Source organism: Notothenia rossii (genome assembly GCF_949606895.1).
Source record: "Notothenia rossii genome assembly, chromosome: 7".
In the NCBI taxonomy this organism is placed as follows: domain Eukaryota; kingdom Metazoa; phylum Chordata; class Actinopteri; order Perciformes; family Nototheniidae; genus Notothenia; species Notothenia rossii.
The window spans coordinates 67,636,124-67,658,998 of NC_136905.1; the positions used below are offsets into that span (position 1 = coordinate 67,636,124).

Genomic DNA, 22,875 nt, shown 5'->3' on the forward strand with positions numbered 1-22,875 from the left:
TTTGAATACAACCATTATTATACATGGTCCAAACCCTTAATCTTTAGGAGGTTTTTTGGTGTTTAAATAAAACATTGGCATGAGCTGGATGTGCCACAGGTGTTAATCTAGTCAGAGCTAAAACAGTCAATAATCAACAGTTTGTTTATTAGAATCTCTTGGTGATTTATTGATCCTTGTTGGATGAATATAATGCAATTCTTACATTACAAATGTAGTTTTTGAAATGACTGTAAATGACTGAAAACGAATTAACCTCGAGTAAACAATGCATCACTTTATTTTAGGAGTCTTACCGGAACATGTTTCACAGTCTAAATCTGAGGCCTGATTGAATAACTTTATTTTGACTCACAGCCTGGCTGAATTATGAATCATCAGATTCTCTTTGATGACGCAGGTTTCTCACATTCATTTCACATCTGCTTGTTGCACTGCGGGCCTAATGAAGTGTCGACATAAGAACATTTAGAGAAGTTGGTCCAGTTTGTTCGGCATCCAGTACTTTAATCTCGAAATTTAAAACAATTCCAGAAAATTACAGAGCACCTATGGGAGCTACTGAGGGTTACATACATACATACAGTAGAGGCTACAGCAGTTCATTTGTCAGCATCAGCTTTTTCTTTTTAAACATAGCATTTCATGAAATATCTATCTTTTTACAAAATAAATGGCACAGGTGAAAGACTTAGGAGGGTACAAATAGTAATTCAAGGTGCAATTTTATGGATTCTCTGATAATAGAAGTCTGTCTGAGATATAGCAACTTGCATGGCTTTAGGTGATGTACTAAAATGTTCTCAATACCCCAAAATACAATCCTCATCTCTCCAAAACTAAAGAGAAAAGGCAAATCTCCACCGACATTCAACATCTCGGGCACAACATCCATGGGAAAATATATCTTTCTTCTGATTTAACTACGCAGCTTCTCAGCCAATTACAACTCATACAAATACAGCCTCGAAGGGACCAACGCTGATGCCTTTTGGCAGAAAATAAATCTTTCCTTACATAAATAGACTTTTCTTGAATGACACAGGAGTGTGGTTACATCTTAAATTTCAGATAACAAAAATATACACTTGCCATAGACTTTCTCAGAAAAAGATAAAACGAACACGTTTAAATCATAAAGCCGTAAAATTCATAAAACTTCTAACAAGGAAAGCGAACCCTTGCATAGGAAAAGAGGTGCAAAAAAAGTGCTGGACATCTGAAAAATGCACGCAGTTAGCATAACCAGGGGAGTGTAGCTAATAGCGAGCTACAACATACAGCTACAGCAAGCAGTAAAGTGCGTAAAGGTGACACTCAATGAAGGACAAACAATTTATATTTAATATCTGTGATGAGTGGGTGAATGGCAAAATGTTTTGTTTTCTTCTGATGTTTTGAAGTACCTCTGTGTGTGTGTTTGAGGGCCCCTTCTCTGGCCCCACCAAGGAGATGTCAGTCTGGTGCAGTGCTACACGAAACAGTGAAACCTCCACAATTTGCGTGCACACACACATTTATACACAACATGTCTTAATCTGCTCATAAAGCCTGGCGCGAATCATTCATCATCCTCCTGCTGCTGCACGGCCCTGCAGATTCTACAACATGACCTATTTACAAATACTTTTAATGAGCCATGGGGAATGAAAAGCTAGGAACAGTAGCGTTTTTTACCGCTTCCAGACACAGATTTCTAGTTTGTCAATGGGGATTTTCCTTTTCAGGCAGCCGTATGTGCACCGTCTTTGAAAAATGTATTAGCGTTATCACTCTGCTCTCTTACGTCAGAAACAAATGGTTTCTCAGCTCTTGTAGATCCAGAAGGAACCTCTTGGATGCGTCAGCTGTGAATCCCACTGACCCCTTGAGACCTTTCACAAGCTGGGCACTCGGAGGTCGTGCCCTGCCGGATGAATGAGATCGATCTTTGGCCTTTATGACTCATCACTTGGGCTGTGGCAGCCATGCATTGGAGGGTAGGGTGGGGATGTGTGGGTGTTAGTAAACAGAGAACCGCAGTAGTTGTCCGGCGAGGTTTTTTTGTGAGTCTGTAGAGAGAGTCAAGAGCAGACCGCTGTTGTTGAGGCAGGTGGGAAACACACACAACGAGGCCTTCTGATCTACGATCTTCTCCTACCACTCCTCGTTTCTTCTTCTGCTGTGATTTCACTCAGCTGGAAGACACGCCAGCCTCCTTCTGCCGCAGCCTCTCTTTCTGTTGGCAAGAACCACAAACAATATTCAGTATGTACTTCATCGTGGACACAAGTAAGAGCAGCTCTCAGGAAATTCCATCTCTGTGCTGTATGTAGATCAGTTCTCACCAGACTGTTGGCATTGATCTTCTTGGTTTCCACTCTCTTCTCCGCTGTGATCTTCTTGATGTTTTCCTGAGCTTCCTTTAACCTATGGGGAAAAAGAAAGTCCTTGACTTAACATTTACAGAACCTTTGAGACTCTGCGCACACAATGAAAGCTTTGAAAAAAGCCCTGAAATTGTGTGTAACTTGGAAAACATTACACATGCTGGACCCTCTCATCACTGTGTCCTTGTGAAGCTGTAAGTAAGGGCAAGACATTTAAGTATCTCCCTGGAGCCACGCACGCACACACACAAACAAACACACACACTGATACTGTCAGGAGTTTGCGGTCAGTGAAAGCCCCGTAAGCCAGTAAGCCAGAGTACAGAATGACAGTGGGTTGATGAGATAATGAGGCAGCCTTTAAAAAACACTTGGCTTTTATGAGTGTGCAACAGTATTTAAAATAAAGTTAATTGTACATAAGCACGATCAGCTGTGAGTAATGAGAGACACAATTACCTAGTAAACAATTAAGAGAGAGCACACGGCGGGCCTGAGAAATCTCCATCTCAAAGATACCGCTCGGTTTAGACAGAATCTCCTGGAGGACACTAAAGGTAAGATTTATGATCTGACAGAGCCATGGAGGCACTACATGATACTCCAAACCCTGAAAGAGCATGCAGTAAGTAATGAAAAGCTTCACTCCTGCCCTTTGGGCTGCATGTCCAGCATCATTACAGTGTTTATCAGTTCCCCCATAACGCTTGCTAGTAAAGCTAGGCGGCTGCAAGGAGGGTCTGCTGTCCTTTGGTTGGAATGCCCCCCCACCCCCAACCCGACTTGAAGCCTCAGGTCAGAGGAAACATCATAAATTCAGGCCCCCGTTCTTCAGGGTGAGGGTCGAGGCCTCAGCTCCTCCAGTTTGATGGCCTTCCTCTCTGCTGTGATTCAGAATCTGCACATCGCCCTGTACAATTAGTGCTAATTTGGTGTGATGCATAGAGGTCGTTAAGCACCCATCTGAAGGTGACAGAGGCAAGGAGTCCGATGCGAAGATGAGATGGTTCAGCCTCAGTTTGGTAGGGGTGTGTTCTGCAGAGAGGTCAATCCACTGATAGAAAAACTAGATGTTTCACACTAAGCTTTAAATGTGATGTTACATTAAAACCCCTTTATTTGATTTAAAATTAATAAATGATTTGCACTAACCTCCTCCTGCAAATCAAAATACATTAAATGCTGCGCTTCTAAACGCAACTGGGAAGCCAGGAATGAGTCACCTGAGACCAACAGTTATTTCAACTGGACTCAACTGGCTGTTTACGCAGCAGAGAGGAGAGGACAAGAGAGGTTGTAAATAACGGTAATAAAAATGGAAATAGTTCAGTATGTTAAGTATGTGGAGCCTCAATTTCTTTTTTTCTCAACTATTGCTAACACTTGTGGCCACTAGGAAAAATATTGCATATATAGATAACATTTTAAAAAACATTTATAGATTATTAAATTACCAAAGCGATTCCACAAAGTTTAAACTGTTCAAAAAAATGCTGTCATTTCTTTAGTGCTGCACAAAAGCCATTTTTAAGGTCACCCTATTTCTAGCAATGATTTCCAAACAGGACTTGCAACAGTGAGTAAAATGTGACAGGACCAAAGAAAAGTTCAGTTAGAGGGTAAACATTTTTTCTGTCTCTTTCCACCGGATCCTACATTTCCCATCATGCACATTTGTAACACAGGCTTAATGTTTAAAGTGTGAAGAATCTGTGACAACTCTGAGGAATGTAAGTACATGTAATCATGTGACTTGAAACAAAAAAACATTTCCAACTCACTTCTCCTTGGAGATGTTCTTGTTTTGTCGTGTCCAGGCGTTCTTGAAGTCGTTGCAAAACTCGTACCAAAGCATAAAAACTAAATTCGGGGCCACGTCTTTCTCTCCGGACTTTGGCTTCACCCCAAAGTAGCTCACTGTGTCCTGGAAACTGCATTAGGAAAACAGAACAGAGGCACAAATGGTGTCATCTTTATCACACACATACACTTACAGAATAATCTCAGACATAAATGTGCCAGGAATTATGTTACATTAAAAGCTTTAAAGAGGAAACTAAAGGGTTTAAGTCCAACAAACACAGACAAATGGAGGGCAAGAAGGGTCAATTTCAGGCACAGCGCATAGAAAAAGATGGATGTGGAGTCAGACAGAGAGGCGAGAAACAGAGCTGGAGGAGAGTCTCCACCCTGCTGGGCCACTGGGGAGAGGCAGTAGCGGCGGCTCCATTATCACATTGACCTCCACAGCCTGCAGGGGAACACTGCCAGAGGATAGGGAGACAGCCAAGAACAGACTGCTGCTCTTCACATACACACACTCACAGCTCCTAGAACAAACTTGCTGGCAGTCTATCAAAGATGTCAATATGATACGAGCTCACAAAAACATCAGATCTGTGTGAATAAACACATTTTCTGCTCCTCAGCCTAATTCAATTGTAACCAAATCTGAACTCTTCACAAAGCTCCCATCAGTACACACAAGGCATGAAAAGCAGCCGGCTGCTTCAGTATTCCCTCCCCAACCCAAACATAAAATAAATGTTCTTGCCATGCCTGTCAAAAGGGGTCGATAAAAGGCGGCTATGATTCAAGGGATGCACCTGGTCCCATTGACACCCAGATAGGCTCTGACCTCCAGATGCTAGGTGGCTTTTTGCGACGCTAATCTAAGACACGTTCATGCGGAGGGAAATGGTACAATATGCTGCCCAGACGATGAAAAATGTGGCTTCTGCTTCCCATTTCCCAGTGATGCGCCATTTTGCTTGGATGCTCAAAAAACCGCAGTAGATCATCTTGTACGCTACAGAAGAAATCAGAGTCTCCGGGATGTTTAGATGGACCAAACAGACCTTTCTTCCTAGGTAGCTTTGTTGTAGCCAGGTCTGCTTTGGCATCATGAACACAGTCTCTTCTCCGACATGACCCTGGGTCATCATGTCAGAGCGTTCACAAATCAAGCAACAGCGCCTTTTCCCTTCTACCCTCTCAAGCACACGCAAGAGGCAGATACACAAGGGCTTCACTCAAAACAGATGCAACCACACTCACACACGCGAGTACACCTACCAAACATAAACAAAATCAGGCCTTTGTTAATTTGCGAGCGCGGAACAATTAAACTTGCACACACACTTCTGAAACCCATGCTATGATGCCATTGCCGTGAGAGGGTTTACTGCAGCACCCACAGCCGGCATTCCTCACTGACAGCTATAAAAAAAGACCCATTACAAAACCATGAGCAGCCGTGAGAATCAGGGAAATATTTGGACAGGCAACTCTGCATTCCTTTGTTTCCCCAGTAAAACGATTACAGAAGTAAACTCTGTGTTGTTGGCTGATCCAGCAGAGGCACTAAGCCGCTTTGTGCCATCGTCAGAAACGCAGTAGAATAACTTACGAGCTAGAGTCTATGAAACCATGACTGCCTGGTGGCTGTGGAAGAGGCCGTTGGGCCAAATGAAATTGAGCATGATGTGGGAGAAGGAAGCTTAATGAGACGGAACTGAGGACAGAACCAGAAAACCTCAGTGAACCCAAACATCAAGCAGGCAAATTAGAACTGCATGTTGGGAGGAAAGGCATCGTAACTCACTATGGATTGGCCAAATCCACATTTTTTACAAGAATGTCCGATTAGAATTACATCTAAATTAATTAACTTCGTACCACACTGTACACACAATTACACCAAGCTTAAAGATATGTTGGACTGGTAATGCTGCACCATAATTGAATATTATTTTAATTATTTGTATATAATCCAATTGAACATGTTTCACTTTTTAGGAATTTTAATAATTATGATGGGAATTTACAGTTATTCAATATGTATGTAGGTCTCCTGGCTACAAAATGTTGTCAGACAGAAGGGTGTCACCCTGACTATTGTCAGGCAATTATCATATGGATGTTTAGGGCTTGTAATTAACATGCTGCACTTCCCCTTCTGTCTGCCCCCCCACCCAACTTAGGACTGTAATGTGGATTGCCTTCCTTCCTGTGTCTCATCTGTATAAATGACATTGCTTTTCTGTGTAACGGGGTCAGATCCTGGTACTATCTACTAGTGCAGGACCTCTGGCCTTTCCAGCTAGAAATATGATTGATTCTGTTAAATGCTAGAACTCTTTATTAAATAATACGACTTTGGTTAAAGCTTGTATATTTGTTATTTTCTAACCAGAATGTGTGGCCACAAGTGGCCAATTTTGTGTGGCACAAATTGTGCTCTGTAAGTTCATAAACAGCAGTGCTTTTAGCTTAATGCTAACGCTTACATGAAAACATGCTGCTAATGACGATGCTAACATGCTGACGTATAGCAGGTGTGTTTACCATTTCCACATCTTAGTTTAGCATGTTAGCGTGCTAAAATTAGCTAGTCATTCAACTTGCAGGTATTTTTTTTATACAGTATAGGAAAGTACTGGGCAGATTTAAATGTTGACCTAATAATGGCACAAGATCGTCAAATGTATTACATTTCACCCATTGGGAAACATAGATGTGTTTACAAAATGTCACGCCAATTCATAGTAATAGTCCAACAGTTAGATTTTCATGTGTGTACTAATGTAGTGGTCTGACCTCCATATTGCCACACTTCTAGCATGGTTGAAACAAAGATAGGGACTATATACTGTACGTTTGATACTGTTGGCTATAAGATACCAGAGTTTCGATACCAGGGGTAACTTGAAAAAAGGTTACAGTTAAACAAATGGTCAATGTATCAATATATCTCATAAATGGTCATTGATGGTGACAAAAAAAAAATGGATAATCAAAATCTAAATGTCTATGCTATTGATCAAAGCCATTTGTATTCATTATTTTTCTATAATCAATAATGAAATAATTGGTAGTTGCATTCTTGCTGTAGACACCCATACTTTGTGATACTCTCCTGATGCTGATTCGTTTGCCCAGTCCCTCTCACTGGTGGCTTACTTTCACTGGCAGCCGTCTAAACTCACTGACTCCTCATGATACAGAGGTATTAGGTAGCACTGAGGATGTGTTGTCTATTTCCTTTATTAACACCATAATGGAGCGGCCACTGTGAGGATCCCTCATCCAGCGCAGATGTGAGAGCCCACCCAGGGCCCGGTGAGCCCGCTGACGCCCGTATTCATCAACAGCGTGTCACTTTTACGAGGTGGCTCTGTGGGAACCTGAGAAAGAGCCCCCCCTCCCTCCTGCTCTACCTAACGCCAGTCAGCCAGCCCCCTCTTTAGATGAAATTAAAGACAAACTTCATTAAAGGCAAAAGGTGCTGTCAGCTGCGGGGCCTGTTTGATCAATATTCCCCTCCAACACACACACACACACACACACACACACACACACACACACACACACACACACACACACACACACACACACACACACACACACACACACACACACACACACACACACACACACACACACACACACACACACACACACACACACACACACACACACACACACACACACACACACACACACACACACACACACACACACACACACACACACACACACACACACACACACACACACACACACACACACACACACACACACACACACACACACACACACACACCTTAAAAATGGCAACATGAAACAGAACAGTTTGAAACCATTTGCTGAGTTATAGTTTTGTCAAAAGCAATCAACCCCCTAATTGTTTACAGTTTCCATTGTCCCTGCGTCTGGCGTCTCTCACTTTCCCCTTTATGTGTTTCATGATTTATTTTGGAAGTGTTGCGATATAAAGCAAACAATCCTGCTCTCAATCCAAACAAGGCCAAAATAATCTAGTTGCTTTGTTTGTCTGCTCCACCATCTTCTTCCAATATGAAATGTTCCAGATATGATTTTTGTGAGCTCAGAGACTGCCAGTGTGTCTTTCGCCTATAAATCTCTCGACGAACTCTCTGGAGTCTTCTGCACAAAACATGGCAGATAAGAATGATAGGAACTACATGGGGAGGAAGCACTGGGTTCAGGCTGAACATACATAGCATGTGTAATGATAGAGGCTGCTGTCTCTGGTAAGCATGTTTATTTGGTACTTAACACCAATTATAAAAAGCCTATAATGTATGCATAGTTAAAATACAGGTGCCTAATTATGCAAAATAAACTGCTTCAACAATCCCTGTTTAATCAAAGTTGGTTTGCAGTTTTAACATTTCTAAACACGATACTTTAAACCTACTTCATCTTACTAAACCTTATCAGCTGCTGCTAATATCTGTACGCTGCTATACGAGTAAACATTAGTGCTATCAGAAACCAGATATGTTATCTCTCTGAAGCATGCTAAATAGTTGCCGTGTGATGTTTGCATTTCACCACACCTGACGAAATCCCATTTTTTTTCTTCATACAAACATAATGTTTCATTCCTAACTTTAAATGTATATCAGCTTGTGGCTGTTTTAGTCAGTGACCTACCTTCTTTGAGCCAAATCCAGACTTTCCTCCTCAGCTGAATGCTCCGTTTGAGCTGTAAAAAGGAGGGAAAATATTGAATTAGGATGTATTAAGGGGAAGATAATAGGGGTTTTTGTGCTATGGATAAACATGGTTTTCCTCTGATAGCCAATAAGAACTGATCCCAGGAACACTGGTGGTTCCAGAGGGGGGCGCTGTGTTCATTAGCCATCCCTAAAGTTGTCAATGAGGAAGAAAAGAAGAAGAAAGGGGCTCTGGGCTGAGATGTCAGTGACACGGCAAGCGTGTTATCCAAGTGACAGTTAAGCACATTGTAAAGTTTGACGTGCTTCTGTGCGTTGACGCATGAGAGTGTGAGCCTGTGACGCCTGGGCTCGGGGCGGGGGGGCCGTGGTCTGTTTTGCGTGTGTGCGTCCACATACATGTGCATGTTCTAAGCAGAGCCGAAAGCAGGGGCGCAGGGTTGAGCAGAGAGGCTTGGGAACTGGAGGCTCCTGTGGACTCCTGCCATGTAAAAGTGTCTAAATAAAAGGCAGATGTGTGCGGCGGGCCAGGCCGAGGTGCAAGAATTTATCTAGGGCCAGAGAGTGCCTGTGATCTCAGATTTATTGCATTTTTCCAGATTCATCCTTTTTACAATGATGGGGGACCTTTCCTACTTGAAGATTTAAGAGGGGGAAGTCTCCAAAAAATTGTTCAAAGGCAGGTTTGGGGGTCTTTTGGGAGAAGGTGAGCTTAAGCCTCTGACCAACTACCTCTTTTACTTTCACTCTTTTTTTTTTTTTTTTTTACATGTATGTGACTAAAGGGGGCTGAGGTAAACCTAATGAATGAAAGTTGTGGCCATGTCTGGGATAGAAGAAGGGGGGGGGGCCGTGACCAATGGCGTTAGTCTCAGTGGGGGTCAGGCTGGCGCCTGAGGTACCCCTCTGGTGCGACTGTGCAGAGGTGGCACTGGAGCCGAGAGGCTGAGGGAGGGAGAGAGAGAGAGAGAGTGGCCCAGGGAGAGAGAGTGTGAAGTCTCTCTTCCACCGCTCCCTGTGTAAACATGAAACCAGTAGTCGCTAACTAGAAAGTTATGAGATGTGCATGCTGAGAGGGACAATAAATTAGGGCTTTAAAACTCTGACACACTTTTCCAAACCACGGCTATACCTAGCAGCTAGAAGACAAAGAGATGGAAAGCAGTGTTAGAGGGATGCTTGGCGGAAATCCTCAGCATCCCTCTCTCTTTCCCCACATCAACTCTACTTAAACACACATTCACGTCTTCACCAAAAACAGCTTCCTCAGACAGTTGTCATGTGCAAATTCTACGCAGTCTACGTAAGTGGAATCTTGGTTATTGGGGTCTGACTCACTGACAACAAATAAAAAGTACACGGATGTGATGATACACATGTATTCCCTAAGAGGCCCGGCGAAAGGAGACTTACATAAAGCAAAGAATAAAAGCAGGAATTTGTTTTCAATTAGTCATGGCCTTGTTTACAACATCAAAAAATGCCGCTAAGAGTCTCCCCAAAGGTTTCAAAGAGCTCCTATTAAAAAAGGGAAAGGAAAAAGGTGCTTGATTATATGATGAAATCGCCACAGGGCAGTTTTTTCTTTTTACTTTGAGAATAGTTCTGAAGATAGAGAACAAATACATGTTGTTGGCAGAGGGAACATGGCTCAAAGCAGGGAGAGGGTGAGTACAGGAATACCCTTAAGTATCCCGTGTTAGACCTGGTAGAGATCACACAGCCAAGTTTAAGAGGCAGAGCGGGGCGTTTGGGTTCACCTGCAGGCCCTGCTGTGAGCTTCTCAACAGGCGGGGTTATGGGTCAGCACTACTCAGTCAAACAAGTCTCAAGTCTTGATTCGCTTCTACCCTTTTGTCTTGTTTACAAAGGAAGAAGTTTCCCTTGACAGTTAATTTCAATATGTTCAAATCATGTGTCAAACACATGCATCTGGCATCAGCCTCCTGAGCGTTTACCTGGGTGAGAAATGTATTCGATCACTGATGAGTCAGAGTTTAGAGCCTAAGCCGCTCTTTGATGTGAGGAGCTTTTGCTTTGTTTTGCCTTTTGAAGTCATGGATTCATCACGAACAATGATTACACCCCGCTCCTCCCAACGCACGGGCAACGGCTCGCGGAATTCTGTTTATAAAAGCGAGGTTTACAAGTATCCCACAGGAGAGTTTATGTTCAAGATGTGCCTTTGCAAATCAATGCCGCTTTGTAGCCAGTGGCAACCGCAGTGGTTTCTGTAAAAGCTTTTGCGATAATGGCCAAAGGGGAGGCTTAAGCGCTACTCACAAGTTGTTAAGGGAGATACACTAACTAGAACAATGTCATGGCACATTTCCATTAAAACAAATTGGTTCGGTATGAAATAACAAACAATCAGAAACTTTACTATAAACATGGACTCTCCACAGATGTTCACTCTGCACCGTAAACATACTGCTCAATCTCTTTGGGAGATACCTCATCTGAGTCTTTAATGATGGAGTGAGTGTATTGTTTCAGATTTTTTTAAGTGGGGTTGTATGAGGTACTTATCCCTACAGTTGATAGCAGTCAGCATGCCCCAAGTTGGAGAAGAAGTCAGGAATACTGGCATTAAGGCCAAGATATGTTCTACTGGGGACGGAGGCAGCAGCAAAGTGTATTAAATACAGGCCCTCCTAAAGAAGGTTAATATAAACCAGCCGCCCGACTACATTAACAGGCATTGCTGGTTTATTGCTGAGTTTCGGGTCTTTTTTGCCCACGTTTTGAGATATCCTCCCTTAGTTTTAAGCCTCCATGTTAATCCAAAGCACCCTCATTTCCTACTGGTTTAAAGTGCTTATCATAAAACTGTCATGCATTTGACTATTTTCCAGCTATTTATCCAGGCACATCTGAATCAAGAGATGTGACAGCAGAAGAAAGAAATGGAGCCATCTGAGGTAAACTAAGAAATCTTGGACACAGCGGAGGGTTCATGTATAAGCAGCTTAGGTGAAGCAAAAGTGGAGCAGCATATGGGTGTATAATGAGACAAAAGTGTACACAGAAACCTTCAATAATGAACCAAAAAAAGCACTTGTGTTTGAATTCTTACATTGTTGATTTTCTCCTGCAGAAAGTATTAAAGGTCGAAAGGGATTTATTTTCCTGTGCATTTCAGCCCAACTTGCAGTTTGTGATTTCGGCAATAGAAAAAACAAGGTAAGGATATTTAGGGTGGCAGTAAGTACAACTATAATAAATGCTCAGAAGACTAGTGTGTGGATCAGAAAGCAGACACACGGGGGGATGATCAGTGTGTCCCGGGGGAAGCTCTGCCCCTGTCCCGGTGGTCCCCAGCCATGATCCACTGAGGCCGGCCAGTCTTTACAAGGCCGCGGCCAGAGGTGCCCTGCCAGCTTTATGGCAGCAGAGTACATGAGAACCATGTTAGAGGCAATGTGATCCCTTCTACAGGCCTGTAGACTGTCCTCATGCTGTCTTACAGCGCACCGAGACGCCCTCTCCCAGCAGAACACAAACACATGCTCTGAGAGGCAGATCTGACCATCAGTCTGACATGGCAAAAAACTAAATTACATCTTTCTCTTTTTTACGACTAGTTCCTAACCTCCATCTTTGAAGACACTGACCATTTCTTTCAGGGTCCTTTACAACTTAACATAAAGACAATTCATCTTATGAGCAGGACTGAGTAAGAATTTGTGCATGAAGAGATTTGGCAAAGACGCTTTCTCTTTATAAACACAAAACTGAGTCCATCACCTAATTCGGGATTAAATAAATAGTTAACATATCAATAAATTATCTCTTTTTGAAAAAGAGATAATCTTTTGGTGCCTAAGTGTCATTGTCGAGATGTACATAAAGTCTGCACGGTTTGCTAATGATTCATGTAAATATATTTAACAATCCAGACTCAATATGTATACATGTTCATTTCATTTCATTCATTTCTTGTTTTAACAGTTAATAACCTGTATATCATTTCTATTTTCATATTTAATTGCATTATTCTTGTGTGAATCTGTACCGTCCTGATTTTCACTCTCACCCTGGTGCCGCTTAAAATCCTGAATTTCCCCACGGGGATTAATAAAAGTCCATCTTATCTTAACTTATGTTTTTTCTGTTAACATTTCTGTGAATTTAGTAAAATAATGGCAGGGGAAAATAAATACATATTTATAACTAGCAATTAATTTCTGTTTCCATACTGTTTTCGTGTGAGCAGTTTTGCCACAGATAAAACATTTTTGACTTACCAGCAGAGACGAATCCGGCCATCTTCTCCTTGAAGGGCTGGAGGTTTTCTTCCGACGCGTTAGCACACACCTTCTGCACGTTCTTTTCACAAGCTGTCAGAGAGACAGATGAGACAGAGGAGGGAAATGAGGAATGATATAAATGCATTATAATAAAGGGAATAGAAGAAAGATAAATGGTAAGAGTTAAGTCATTAAAGAACATAACTAATGAAGAACTTAAAAACAAATGAATAATAAGGGGAGGTGAAACACAAGATCACTTGAAAGAAGCTTGAGCTCTCTTTAAAAGCTATTTTATTAAATTAGAAACTCACAAAATGTTTTATCTTAACCTGAAAGCAAATAATCTACATTGTTCTTATTGCTCTCTTTCAGTAGCCCTCTTGTTGTTAAGTGTGTGGAACATTATGTGTTTTACACTCAAAATAATCACAATTACTGAGTGACTAAATGTGCCACAATGGAAAACCACAGACAAACTTCCCTTGTTACCTCCCCCAATGAGGGGGAGACACAACTGGGCGTAACACAAGGAATGAAAGAAAATGTAATTCAACAAAAAAAACAGAGAGCATTTCATTCAGTTATAGTTTTATTTATAGTTTAATTAATTCGTTTTTTTCATCCTTTTTCTGTTACTAATGATTTTAACGGATACTATTAGTGGAAAGAGTGTGTACAAATCAGTGATATGTGTTTGATTTTTACATGATGTTGTTGTTTCCGATGTCCTATTATTGTAGTCTGGAAAGATGCAGTCAGGCACATTTCTGCTTTGTATCCTGCATCCGACCTGGTTGTCCATGTGAGAGCAGCAGATGTGTTTGCTGTTTGTGGACGGGCTTGGTGCCAAATGAGCCAGCTCACACAGAGGAAACAGCCGTGACTGAGCGTGTTCCAGCCGAACCTCTCCACTGTAAGCCTGGGTTACTTTACACACAGACGCCTGGCGAAAGAACTTTGGCACATTCCTCCAATCTGCAAGTCATTATTGGCCGCAATAAATACCTTAACTTGCTTATGACCGCATAGCATAATAGTGCCGCAACACAAAAGGAGCGTTAACAGGTCTGGCCGCTGTCTCACTTCACTGCGTCGTAGCTTTTAGATCCGACTTTGACTCTCATATGTTCGCACGTGGAGCCGCTGCACCTGCAGCTCGGAGACCTCAGTCCATTACATCTTTTATTTATTGGCTGTCTTGATAGATCAGACAGGAAACACGAGGAGTAACTAGGTGCAGCCTCACAGTCGGGATCCCAGAAACCATTATTGGATGGTTGGGGCAGGCAGTTGTGAAAATAAAAAACAGAAATCAGCAGGCACACAAACATGACAACCAAAATATCCTGTTTAGACAAACTGCATTTCATTACAAGAAATCCCCCAACTCAAAAGGACCCATTAAAACTGTGTTCAAAACAGCAAGTCTACAATTTAAAAAGGTGGCTCGCTTCCAAATGTGGTCCAGACAGCAAAGGCCGCAAAAAGGAAACCCACAAAAACAGCAGCTGTAAAGAATAAAAACTCCAGTTTGAGACATTGTCTTGGTTTTAGAGTTGAGTATTGAACAGGAGTATTCTGCTTCATGTTGAAGGTCGGACAGAAAAACCTTTTGGGCCTTTGCCTACAGTTTTTATGATTCACTATTGGTCCTAAATAAAGCCAAAGGGTGTGTTAGTGGAGTGTTAATGCGTCGCTCTGCACAAACAGTCCCACAAAAAACCTGGAAGGGACAAACAAGAATTAACAATAAGTTTTATTAAATGTTTTAAAACAAATAGTTTTTATGTTCCGCTCTGATATGTGAATAAAATGTGCTGACAAACTATTTTGACAATAATTGTTTCCTTTCTTCATGTGGTCCTAGTCATAACACATAACTTGCTTAAAATGTTGATAATTATGGCATCATAATTATGATTAACATTTTTTGTAGGTAGGAATTAAAATATATATTATAGTAACAATATAGATATGAATATGCTGGTAAGGTATTTTTAGTACATTTGTATGATAAGTAAATTTGAATTTTTTTTGGAGTCACTGACAATTATCTTTCTTAATTCTCAGAAACAAATTACAGAAAGAAAAATGTATATATTTTATCTAATCAATCGAACGAAAAGTGCACGGATGTGATGATTCCCTAAGAGGGCCGGCGATCTGTGCATATCTATAATCCATACTTTTGATATTTAAATAGGAAGTTAATAAACCAGAATAAAAGTCTAATGACCATTCCGATATACAAGTGACAAATCATGAACCCAAAAATCGAATATTTTTTTAATTAAGGTATCGTCGGACTAAAAATATTTACGATGACACAAAAGAGAATTAAATGGCAAAGAACAGCTAAGAAAAGTGATAATAATCACTGCTCTTCTCATGGAGACTAGCTAACAAAACAAAGCTTGTTTTCCAATTTACAACAGCGACTTCACTAGAGTGTTGCCCCCTGGTGTCCGACAGTGTGTCCCGTCAGGTTCTCAGTCAGGTCATGTAGCCACAGAGGACAGTGTCCTACCACAGACACACAGACACACACTACACACTACACACATTTACTTAGAGGGAAAAACAGATGAGATCACAGGCAGTGGTCTCAGCATTTTTGGAACTGAGGTGCTAATGTATTCTCCATCAAGACATCATTGAACAGGACTGTTAAAAAACATAATCCAGATCAACATTAAGCACTTTTATGGAATGTGTTAGGCCAGCAAATAAGGAGGACATTTGAGCTCTTCATGAGCCACATGTGAGCTTCCATGTGCAGACAAATCCAAGCAGATCCCCAGGTAAAGATGCCACAATGAGTGAAAACACAGACTGAATCAGAACTGGTATCCTGAAGCACTCAAGCAACACTTGCATATGCAATTCTATCGAAAGGAATCATCCTCTAATCTATCACATCCTACGTGGGGGAGAGTCAAGCAGCTATTGTGTAATAATGACAACAGCTGTGGGTAACTGGAGGCGGTGGGAGAGTTAACGGGAAGAAAACAGACCTCTGCTCCAGGATTTACCCTGCGTGGTTTGCAAAAAAATGGGCGCCTTTGATGACAATATGTAATTATGATTTTACCGCAGTGAGCCAAAGCCCCTCACTACAGCTACCAGGAAATCACATCACACCAAGACAATGCACAACTGTGTGTGTGTGGATTATGAAAATGCTTAAACAGAGAATGGGCAGCCTGTGGAGCACCACAAGATGAGCAAGCTAGCAGTGTGATGAATGTTTCTGTCTCAAAACACCCCGCAACCTCCTGTCACTGTAGCTCTGGATCATTATTAAAAGTAAACACTGAGGGAGATGACAAGCAGGCAGAGAACCGCATGAAAAACACAAAAAAGATTTGTTGCCATCAGAATTACATTCCCAACTAAACCAATAACTCATTTTAAATCTTGTTATTTTCAGTTTTACAAATCCGTTTGTAGAACCAGATAGTGAATCTTAAGCCCTGTTGTAAAATAATTAATTCAATTGGGAGGTACTTTGGAAAATGTTTTTATCAGAGAGGTTAAATCAGTACAAGGCTCCATCTCTGGCATATTTTTTGTTATTTATACCTGGAAAGTGAATTCTCTCACTGATCCCCAATTATCTCCAATCCCAGCAGACTGTCAGACTTCCAGCTCCCCCTTCTACGGGATGAAGCCTGCTACCCCCCCTTCGCTGAGGCCAGCCAGGAGACTACCTCTGTAGGGAGAGAATGTTAGACACTCTCTCCCATTTCCCTCCTCATAAATCACCAGCTATCCATCAAACTATAACCCCTTTTCGTACCTTTTTGTTGGAGAATACTCTGTTGACAAGTAGAGACATCAGGCAAAATGTGCTGGCTCATGAGAGAATGCCATGATAAGTCATGACAATATGTATCTACAGTATGACAACTAATTCATTTAGTTGTACTTTTAAATAAACATAATTTTGATAAAAAATGTAATTAAATGTAGAAAAAAGGTGAACAGATTTGATACATTATTTTAGGCACATACCATTTGCAACCTATCATTGACAAACATCCCAACAGTGTGCATTATTTCCCTGTTGTTTGTTGACTGTACCTCAGCATGCCGACTTCACACATGCCATTCCTAGCGGAGCCTCTGTCGTTAAACAGACGTCAGGCTAAAGGCCCTGCCTGAACCTGACATTAAAGGCCATTTAAAATCAGGACACTGTCTACCTTTGCCACAGTGATGAATGCCTAACCTGGGCCAGGGCTTCTATGAAACACTAAACTCCCCTGAGCAGCAAATGAGCTCTGACCGTTTCTTTTTATTTGATCCTATTTCATTCGGTAGCGTCCCTGCCTCTCTGTCCAGTCCAATTACGCAGCAGTTAAAGGGACCTTTATGTAGGTACTCACAGGACTGAAAATACAACTTTGAGTTTGATGAGCGAGTTTCCATGATAGAGGTTCAGTTGTTTTCTTTAGGTGATGGACTCTAATTGAAGATATTTGTCCTTATGAGAGCCATACAGTAGGTTGGTTCCTTGTGGCCTCCCTCTCCCCCTGAGAGGAGCACACAGAGAGGTCATCACCCTCTCCCCAAACAGGAAGCCCCATCAAAAGAGGATCATGTTTCTGCACAAGCCAAGTGAAGGAGAGGGCAGCCAAAGTGGACGGGGACCATCACACTAACTAAATGCTAAACAAACATGCAGCATCTGAAAACACACTCCCGTGTTCATTTACATACAGTATGCTGAGATTTGAGAGATAGACACCAATGTTATGCTGTGTAAGGAGGAGGCTTAGCTTAGAGAGACTTCTCACAGCATAGAGTCTCCTGACATTTGACCTTAGCCTGGAGGGCGAGACACCGCCGACCACGGCAGTCGCCACCTCAGGATCAGGTGAGGGGTAGACAGAGCGAGTACCCCGAAGTGTGACTCAGTGTTAGCCTCTCGGTGTCAGACACAATTCACAATGTGGATGGAAGTGATCTGTGTTTGCATTATAATTAAGACCACTTGCTTTCTTTAGGCTGGTTTATAATAGCCCGGCATAAATATTTATTCCTGGCGGCTGGAGAGGATAAAAATGGTGGGAGTCAGAGGTGGAGCTCGCCAAACATCCAGAATCCAACGTTCGCCCTGTGATGCTAATACCCCCGAGGACTACTGTGCCAGACTGTGCTGCAGCAGAGATCAAATACAAGGGCCCTTATGTTGCATTTATTGTCTTCAGGTCTTCCATTTTTCCTAATAAATGAGTGACAGCTTGAGGTGGGTCTGGGTACTTTAGTAGACTCTTTGTATTTTTCCCCCAGGTCAGAGAGGAGAGGGCTTTAACAGCAATCTAAAAAACGTAGGGGAGAGCTGCCGAGCATATCTAATTGCTTTCATATGCCGTATTATTGGTTGATTTAAATAACCACAGACACCAGGGGCACTGGGGGGCATCGCCTTTAACCTCCGATTGGCCTGGGCCAAGACTGGCTGGCTGGCTGGCTGAGGGGCTCGGCGCCCACGACACTTTGAGCTCTGAACACCAAAATCAAGTTTACATTCCGTCAGTTATTATTCCGATGCTTCGTCAATGAGCTGAAAGTTGCCTTTTTTGGATTCAACTCCTACTCTCAAACAAAGAAATGCAGAAGAAACTTTGGCGCTCTGTCATAGTTCCTGAAACATGAGAGGTTGTGGTGTTATGATGACACAGCTTTTCAGAGATACAATGTCTGAAAACTGGGAAAAAGCCAGCCTCAGGCCATGCAAGGTCCTCAATACAACCCCAACCCTTCTTTACACAGTGCAGGAAGATAACATGGAGATCAACATTTACATTCAAACTGCGCTGGTGAAAGATGGTACTGTATACAATTACCCTGACTGATTTACAATGAAACAAATGTGACCTAACAAAGGAAAATGCAATGTGGTGTGCGGCTTAAGCCTCGACAGCCACAGTGGAAATGAATATGCAACAGGGTATGTCCTACCACTCAAATCTTTTTTCAGCTTCCTCATGTCCTTGGTGAGGTCTTCAAATTTAACCTGACCAGCCTGGAAGAAATCCTGAGGCTCAGGCATAGGGAACACACTCTTATCTGTGCCAGCGTTCTGTACCAGGGGAAGGAAATATACAAATATATATGAGTGACAGATGTTTTACATTGTGTGTATTGTGTTAATGTGATTGACAGAGTCTTACCTTGTCAAAATTACGCAGGTAGTACAAAACAACATAATCCACCAGGTTCATCCGATTGTCCTGATAAAGAAATTACAATTTTACTTTAGATATGAGTATACATCTCTCTAATTTGATAGTTTGGCCTTACTTAGCTAACAAAATATTTACCAGGGAATTATGGCAGATTTTCAATGTTACATTGCATGTGTTACCCTGCTCTTGACGTCCTTTAATTTGGGAAGGATCTCCAGTCCGAAGCCATCAGCCTGACCTCTGGTCCTGTTCCCTCCATTCATATAGTTCCCAAAGGCCAGAACAAGACCCATCACTTCCCGCAAGCTGTCACACTCCAACAGTTCCTGACACAGAGACACACACACACACGACCTTTGGGTTAATAAACCTTAACGCAAAAAAAATATTGGCCGTATAATGTAACTCATTGTGCCTGACTCAAATATACCAAATAAACCTTAATGCAGCTTAACGACACTTTCGGAGAAAACTGCTCGTGGACATGGTGTTCTTACTTTGCTGACATTGGAGACGATCTCCACCTTGCGCCGGATGGAGGAGATGGTATCGAGGAAAACTGCCTGGAAGATGATGCAGTGGGCTCGGCCCTCAAAGTCGGGAATCTGGGAGAGCTCATAGAGAAACCTGGAAAACAAAAGGGGAGGAGGAGGTGGTGGTGGAAGAGAAAGGGGTGTGATGTGTTATGACAGAATTAAACAAAACGTCTAACAGGAAGAACTATTTTGGATCCTTGGCAGGCTGAGTCGATGTTGCTATTCACAGGCAGCTGATAGTCATGAGCGGCGCTGCTCGGCTGGGTTTGAAAGGTCCGCGGGGTCAGGTGGAGGTAGAGCAACGAGCGGGGCACGGAGACTGATCAAAGGAAGCTCCGGCCTGATGCGGGACGACTTATGTAAACAGTGCCGTGTCAGAGGGGAGCAGAGCGGTAACATCCTGTGTGATTAGGCCATGCTGATGGGGCTAGACACTGAGTAGGGATGACTCGGGCAGCAGTAGTGACAGCTCTGGTCAAACATGGAAATAAGAAGGCCAGGCCGAGCGGCACCGCTGGGTCTAGGCCTCGTTAATGGGCCCGAAACTACTTAACCCTGACAGGAACTACTGGAGCAATGTCCATTACACACACACAAAGTTGTAGAGACGTTATGACAAAAAAGACTTAAGAAAGAGGGAATCAAAAAAATGTATTTAGTTATTTAATATGTTCTAATAAAGTTATTTAATATGTTCTAATAAACTTATTAATTATTAATATTGGAATACATTAATTTTTGTATTTAATTCATTTGGGATTGGTCTGTTTCGTGGGAAATCTCTGAAAGTAAAGTAAATGTAATAGACTTAGCTAAACTACTGGTTGAAATAAGATAAATAAATACTTATAGCACTATAAACAATATCTAAACTCAACTTAATTTATCTTAGAAATACAGGCGAGTTTATCATGATTTATGAATGTATTTAAAAAATATCTTACTGTTCGGGTTTGTCCAGCAGTTTGACTTCATCTTCCTTTGCATTCTCATAATGTTTAGTTATCTTGCCCAACTCATCACTGGTGGCCCTCTATGAAGAAACACACATCGAAAAAACAGGAAACATTTATAACCAATTGTTGCAATAAAAATAATGTGAACTTTCTATTCTCGTTAAAACTGTTGGATAACTTTAGAGACTTGATTTTATTACAACAGATAGACCGCTCCTTCATACTTACATTTTCATATAAAGCCTCTATGGTCTCCAAATCCACCACAGAGTTGTCCACAGTAAGCACAGCTGGAACAGTAAAGATATTCATTATGAGCAGTCAGCCTTATAAATGGATAAGATCTTTGCCAAAGCATGCTTCTTTTTAACTGCTGCCAGTGTATGGAGAACAAACTTATTTTTCCCACAGTAAACTAATGATAGCCCTGTAACTTTTTCAAACTTCGGCTAAAAGAAATGTATATATTTTGCAATACATGCTACATATTGGCAAATCTATATGCAATACATACTACATATTGTAGAAGAGAAATAATATTTGACTAAAAGCAAAGTCTATCTTCATCTACACTCCACCGACACACAAACCATTATTGAACTACGCAGCTCATAGCTAACTTAGAATGTCAGCTTGAGGTGGTGAAGCCAGGCTCTGGGTGTAGATATATGGAGGTCAGACTGGGTCTGATGCCAAGGATGCTTTGGCCAACGCTGACTCAAAACAGATTGCCTGCTTAACCTCTTGGCTGACTGTAATGATTTTTAGAGATCGACAGGAGATGGTGAAACAAGCGAGAAACATAATTAAGGTTAATTAAGTCTGGCAAAGATCATGATTTAGCCACATAAAAACTGAGATGTGTGAAAAAGGTTTAAAGTTTCTTGTCCTGCTTTGCCTACTGGCTGTGTGTTTGTTTACCCTGACCCAAGTAGTAAAAACAAAAGGCAAAAAGAGAAAGTGACTCATGTTCCGTGTCTGAGAAGTGTCACAGGTTTATAGCTCAGTAAGGGAGGAGGACACGACAGGAGGGATGGCTCCAGTGCTGCACAGTCAGTTGAAAGTTGTCTGGTTGGGGTCAACTGAGGAGGGCAGCATACTCTCAAAGCAGTCCCTCAATGTGACTAAACATTACCAAGAACTGATGCAGTAACAGAACTGTATTCTACGTAGAATAGGCTCACACCGCCATACTTTCTGATTAGAGATATAATTGTATTTTCAGCTGTCAAAGTATAAAGATAACAACACAAGCTAGCTTCAGTAGGCTAATGCTATTAAACAACATAGCTTACATTTTCAAACAACAAATAGTGCAAAGTTAGCACATATAGGCATAAAGAGAAAGGCCGGAATTGACTGTATATGTAGCTTATTGTATTATTGTATTCGATAGTAGTAGCTCAACGGTCAAATATCGTGTAACATAACAACACAATGTCAGAAAGTTGTGCTACTCAGCAAAGATTTACAAATGTTTGCTAAAGTTAGCTAACATAACAATAGCTTTTTACTATATTAACATTAAAAGCAAAGCTTTGTATGTTTTTGCCACTGAGGCTACAATTGACAATTATGCAATGACAACAAATAGTCAAAAGTGTTATAGCCAAAAATTAACACAATGTTAGTTACACAGCAAAATATAGCAAACGTTTGCTAACATTAGCCAATAAATTACCAGTAGAAATGTTTGTCATGCCAGACCAAGTAACTGAAGACAATGGAATTCAAACATTTCATTTCTAAAGACAGGAATGTGTTAATTCATGCCTTTAAATTAAATTAATATTGAGATCATAATTTATTGAATTCTAGCTACTACCAATATTCATGTATAGTGAACATTCAAGAATTCGAGTTTTGAAAAAGGTTTAAGGTAGAAAAGTATGTTTATAACAGTTTAAAAAGTGCTGTTTTTAGAGTACTACGCATCATTTATCAAATTGGGACAGGTAAATGAGAGTATTTTAACACCACAGCCCTAGTCTTTTCAATGACTTGCTTCCAGCTAACAAGGTAACACTTTTCATTCTGGTTCCCAGCTGTTCTTGTGGCAGAGAAGCTGTCAATGTGGTCCCA

At 41.5% G+C, this 22,875-nt stretch overlaps 1 protein-coding gene across 1 annotated transcript in view; it reads right to left on the reverse strand.

Annotated features, from left to right (window-relative positions):
• Nucleotides 1-481: 481 nt before the first annotated feature.
• Nucleotides 482-22,875, reverse strand: part of LOC307046439 (formin-1) — a 47,999-nt gene continuing 25,605 nt past the window's right edge. Inside the window, 11 exon segments of the mRNA XM_079692835.1 lie at nt 482-2,218; nt 2,328-2,409; nt 4,151-4,300; nt 8,832-8,883; nt 13,102-13,194; nt 19,075-19,195; nt 19,287-19,346; nt 19,481-19,627; nt 19,799-19,928; nt 20,782-20,870; nt 21,022-21,083. Of these exon segments, the coding sequence (XP_079548961.1) occupies nt 2,174-2,218; nt 2,328-2,409; nt 4,151-4,300; nt 8,832-8,883; nt 13,102-13,194; nt 19,075-19,195; nt 19,287-19,346; nt 19,481-19,627; nt 19,799-19,928; nt 20,782-20,870; nt 21,022-21,083 (1,031 nt within the window). The 3' untranslated portion in view covers nt 482-2,173.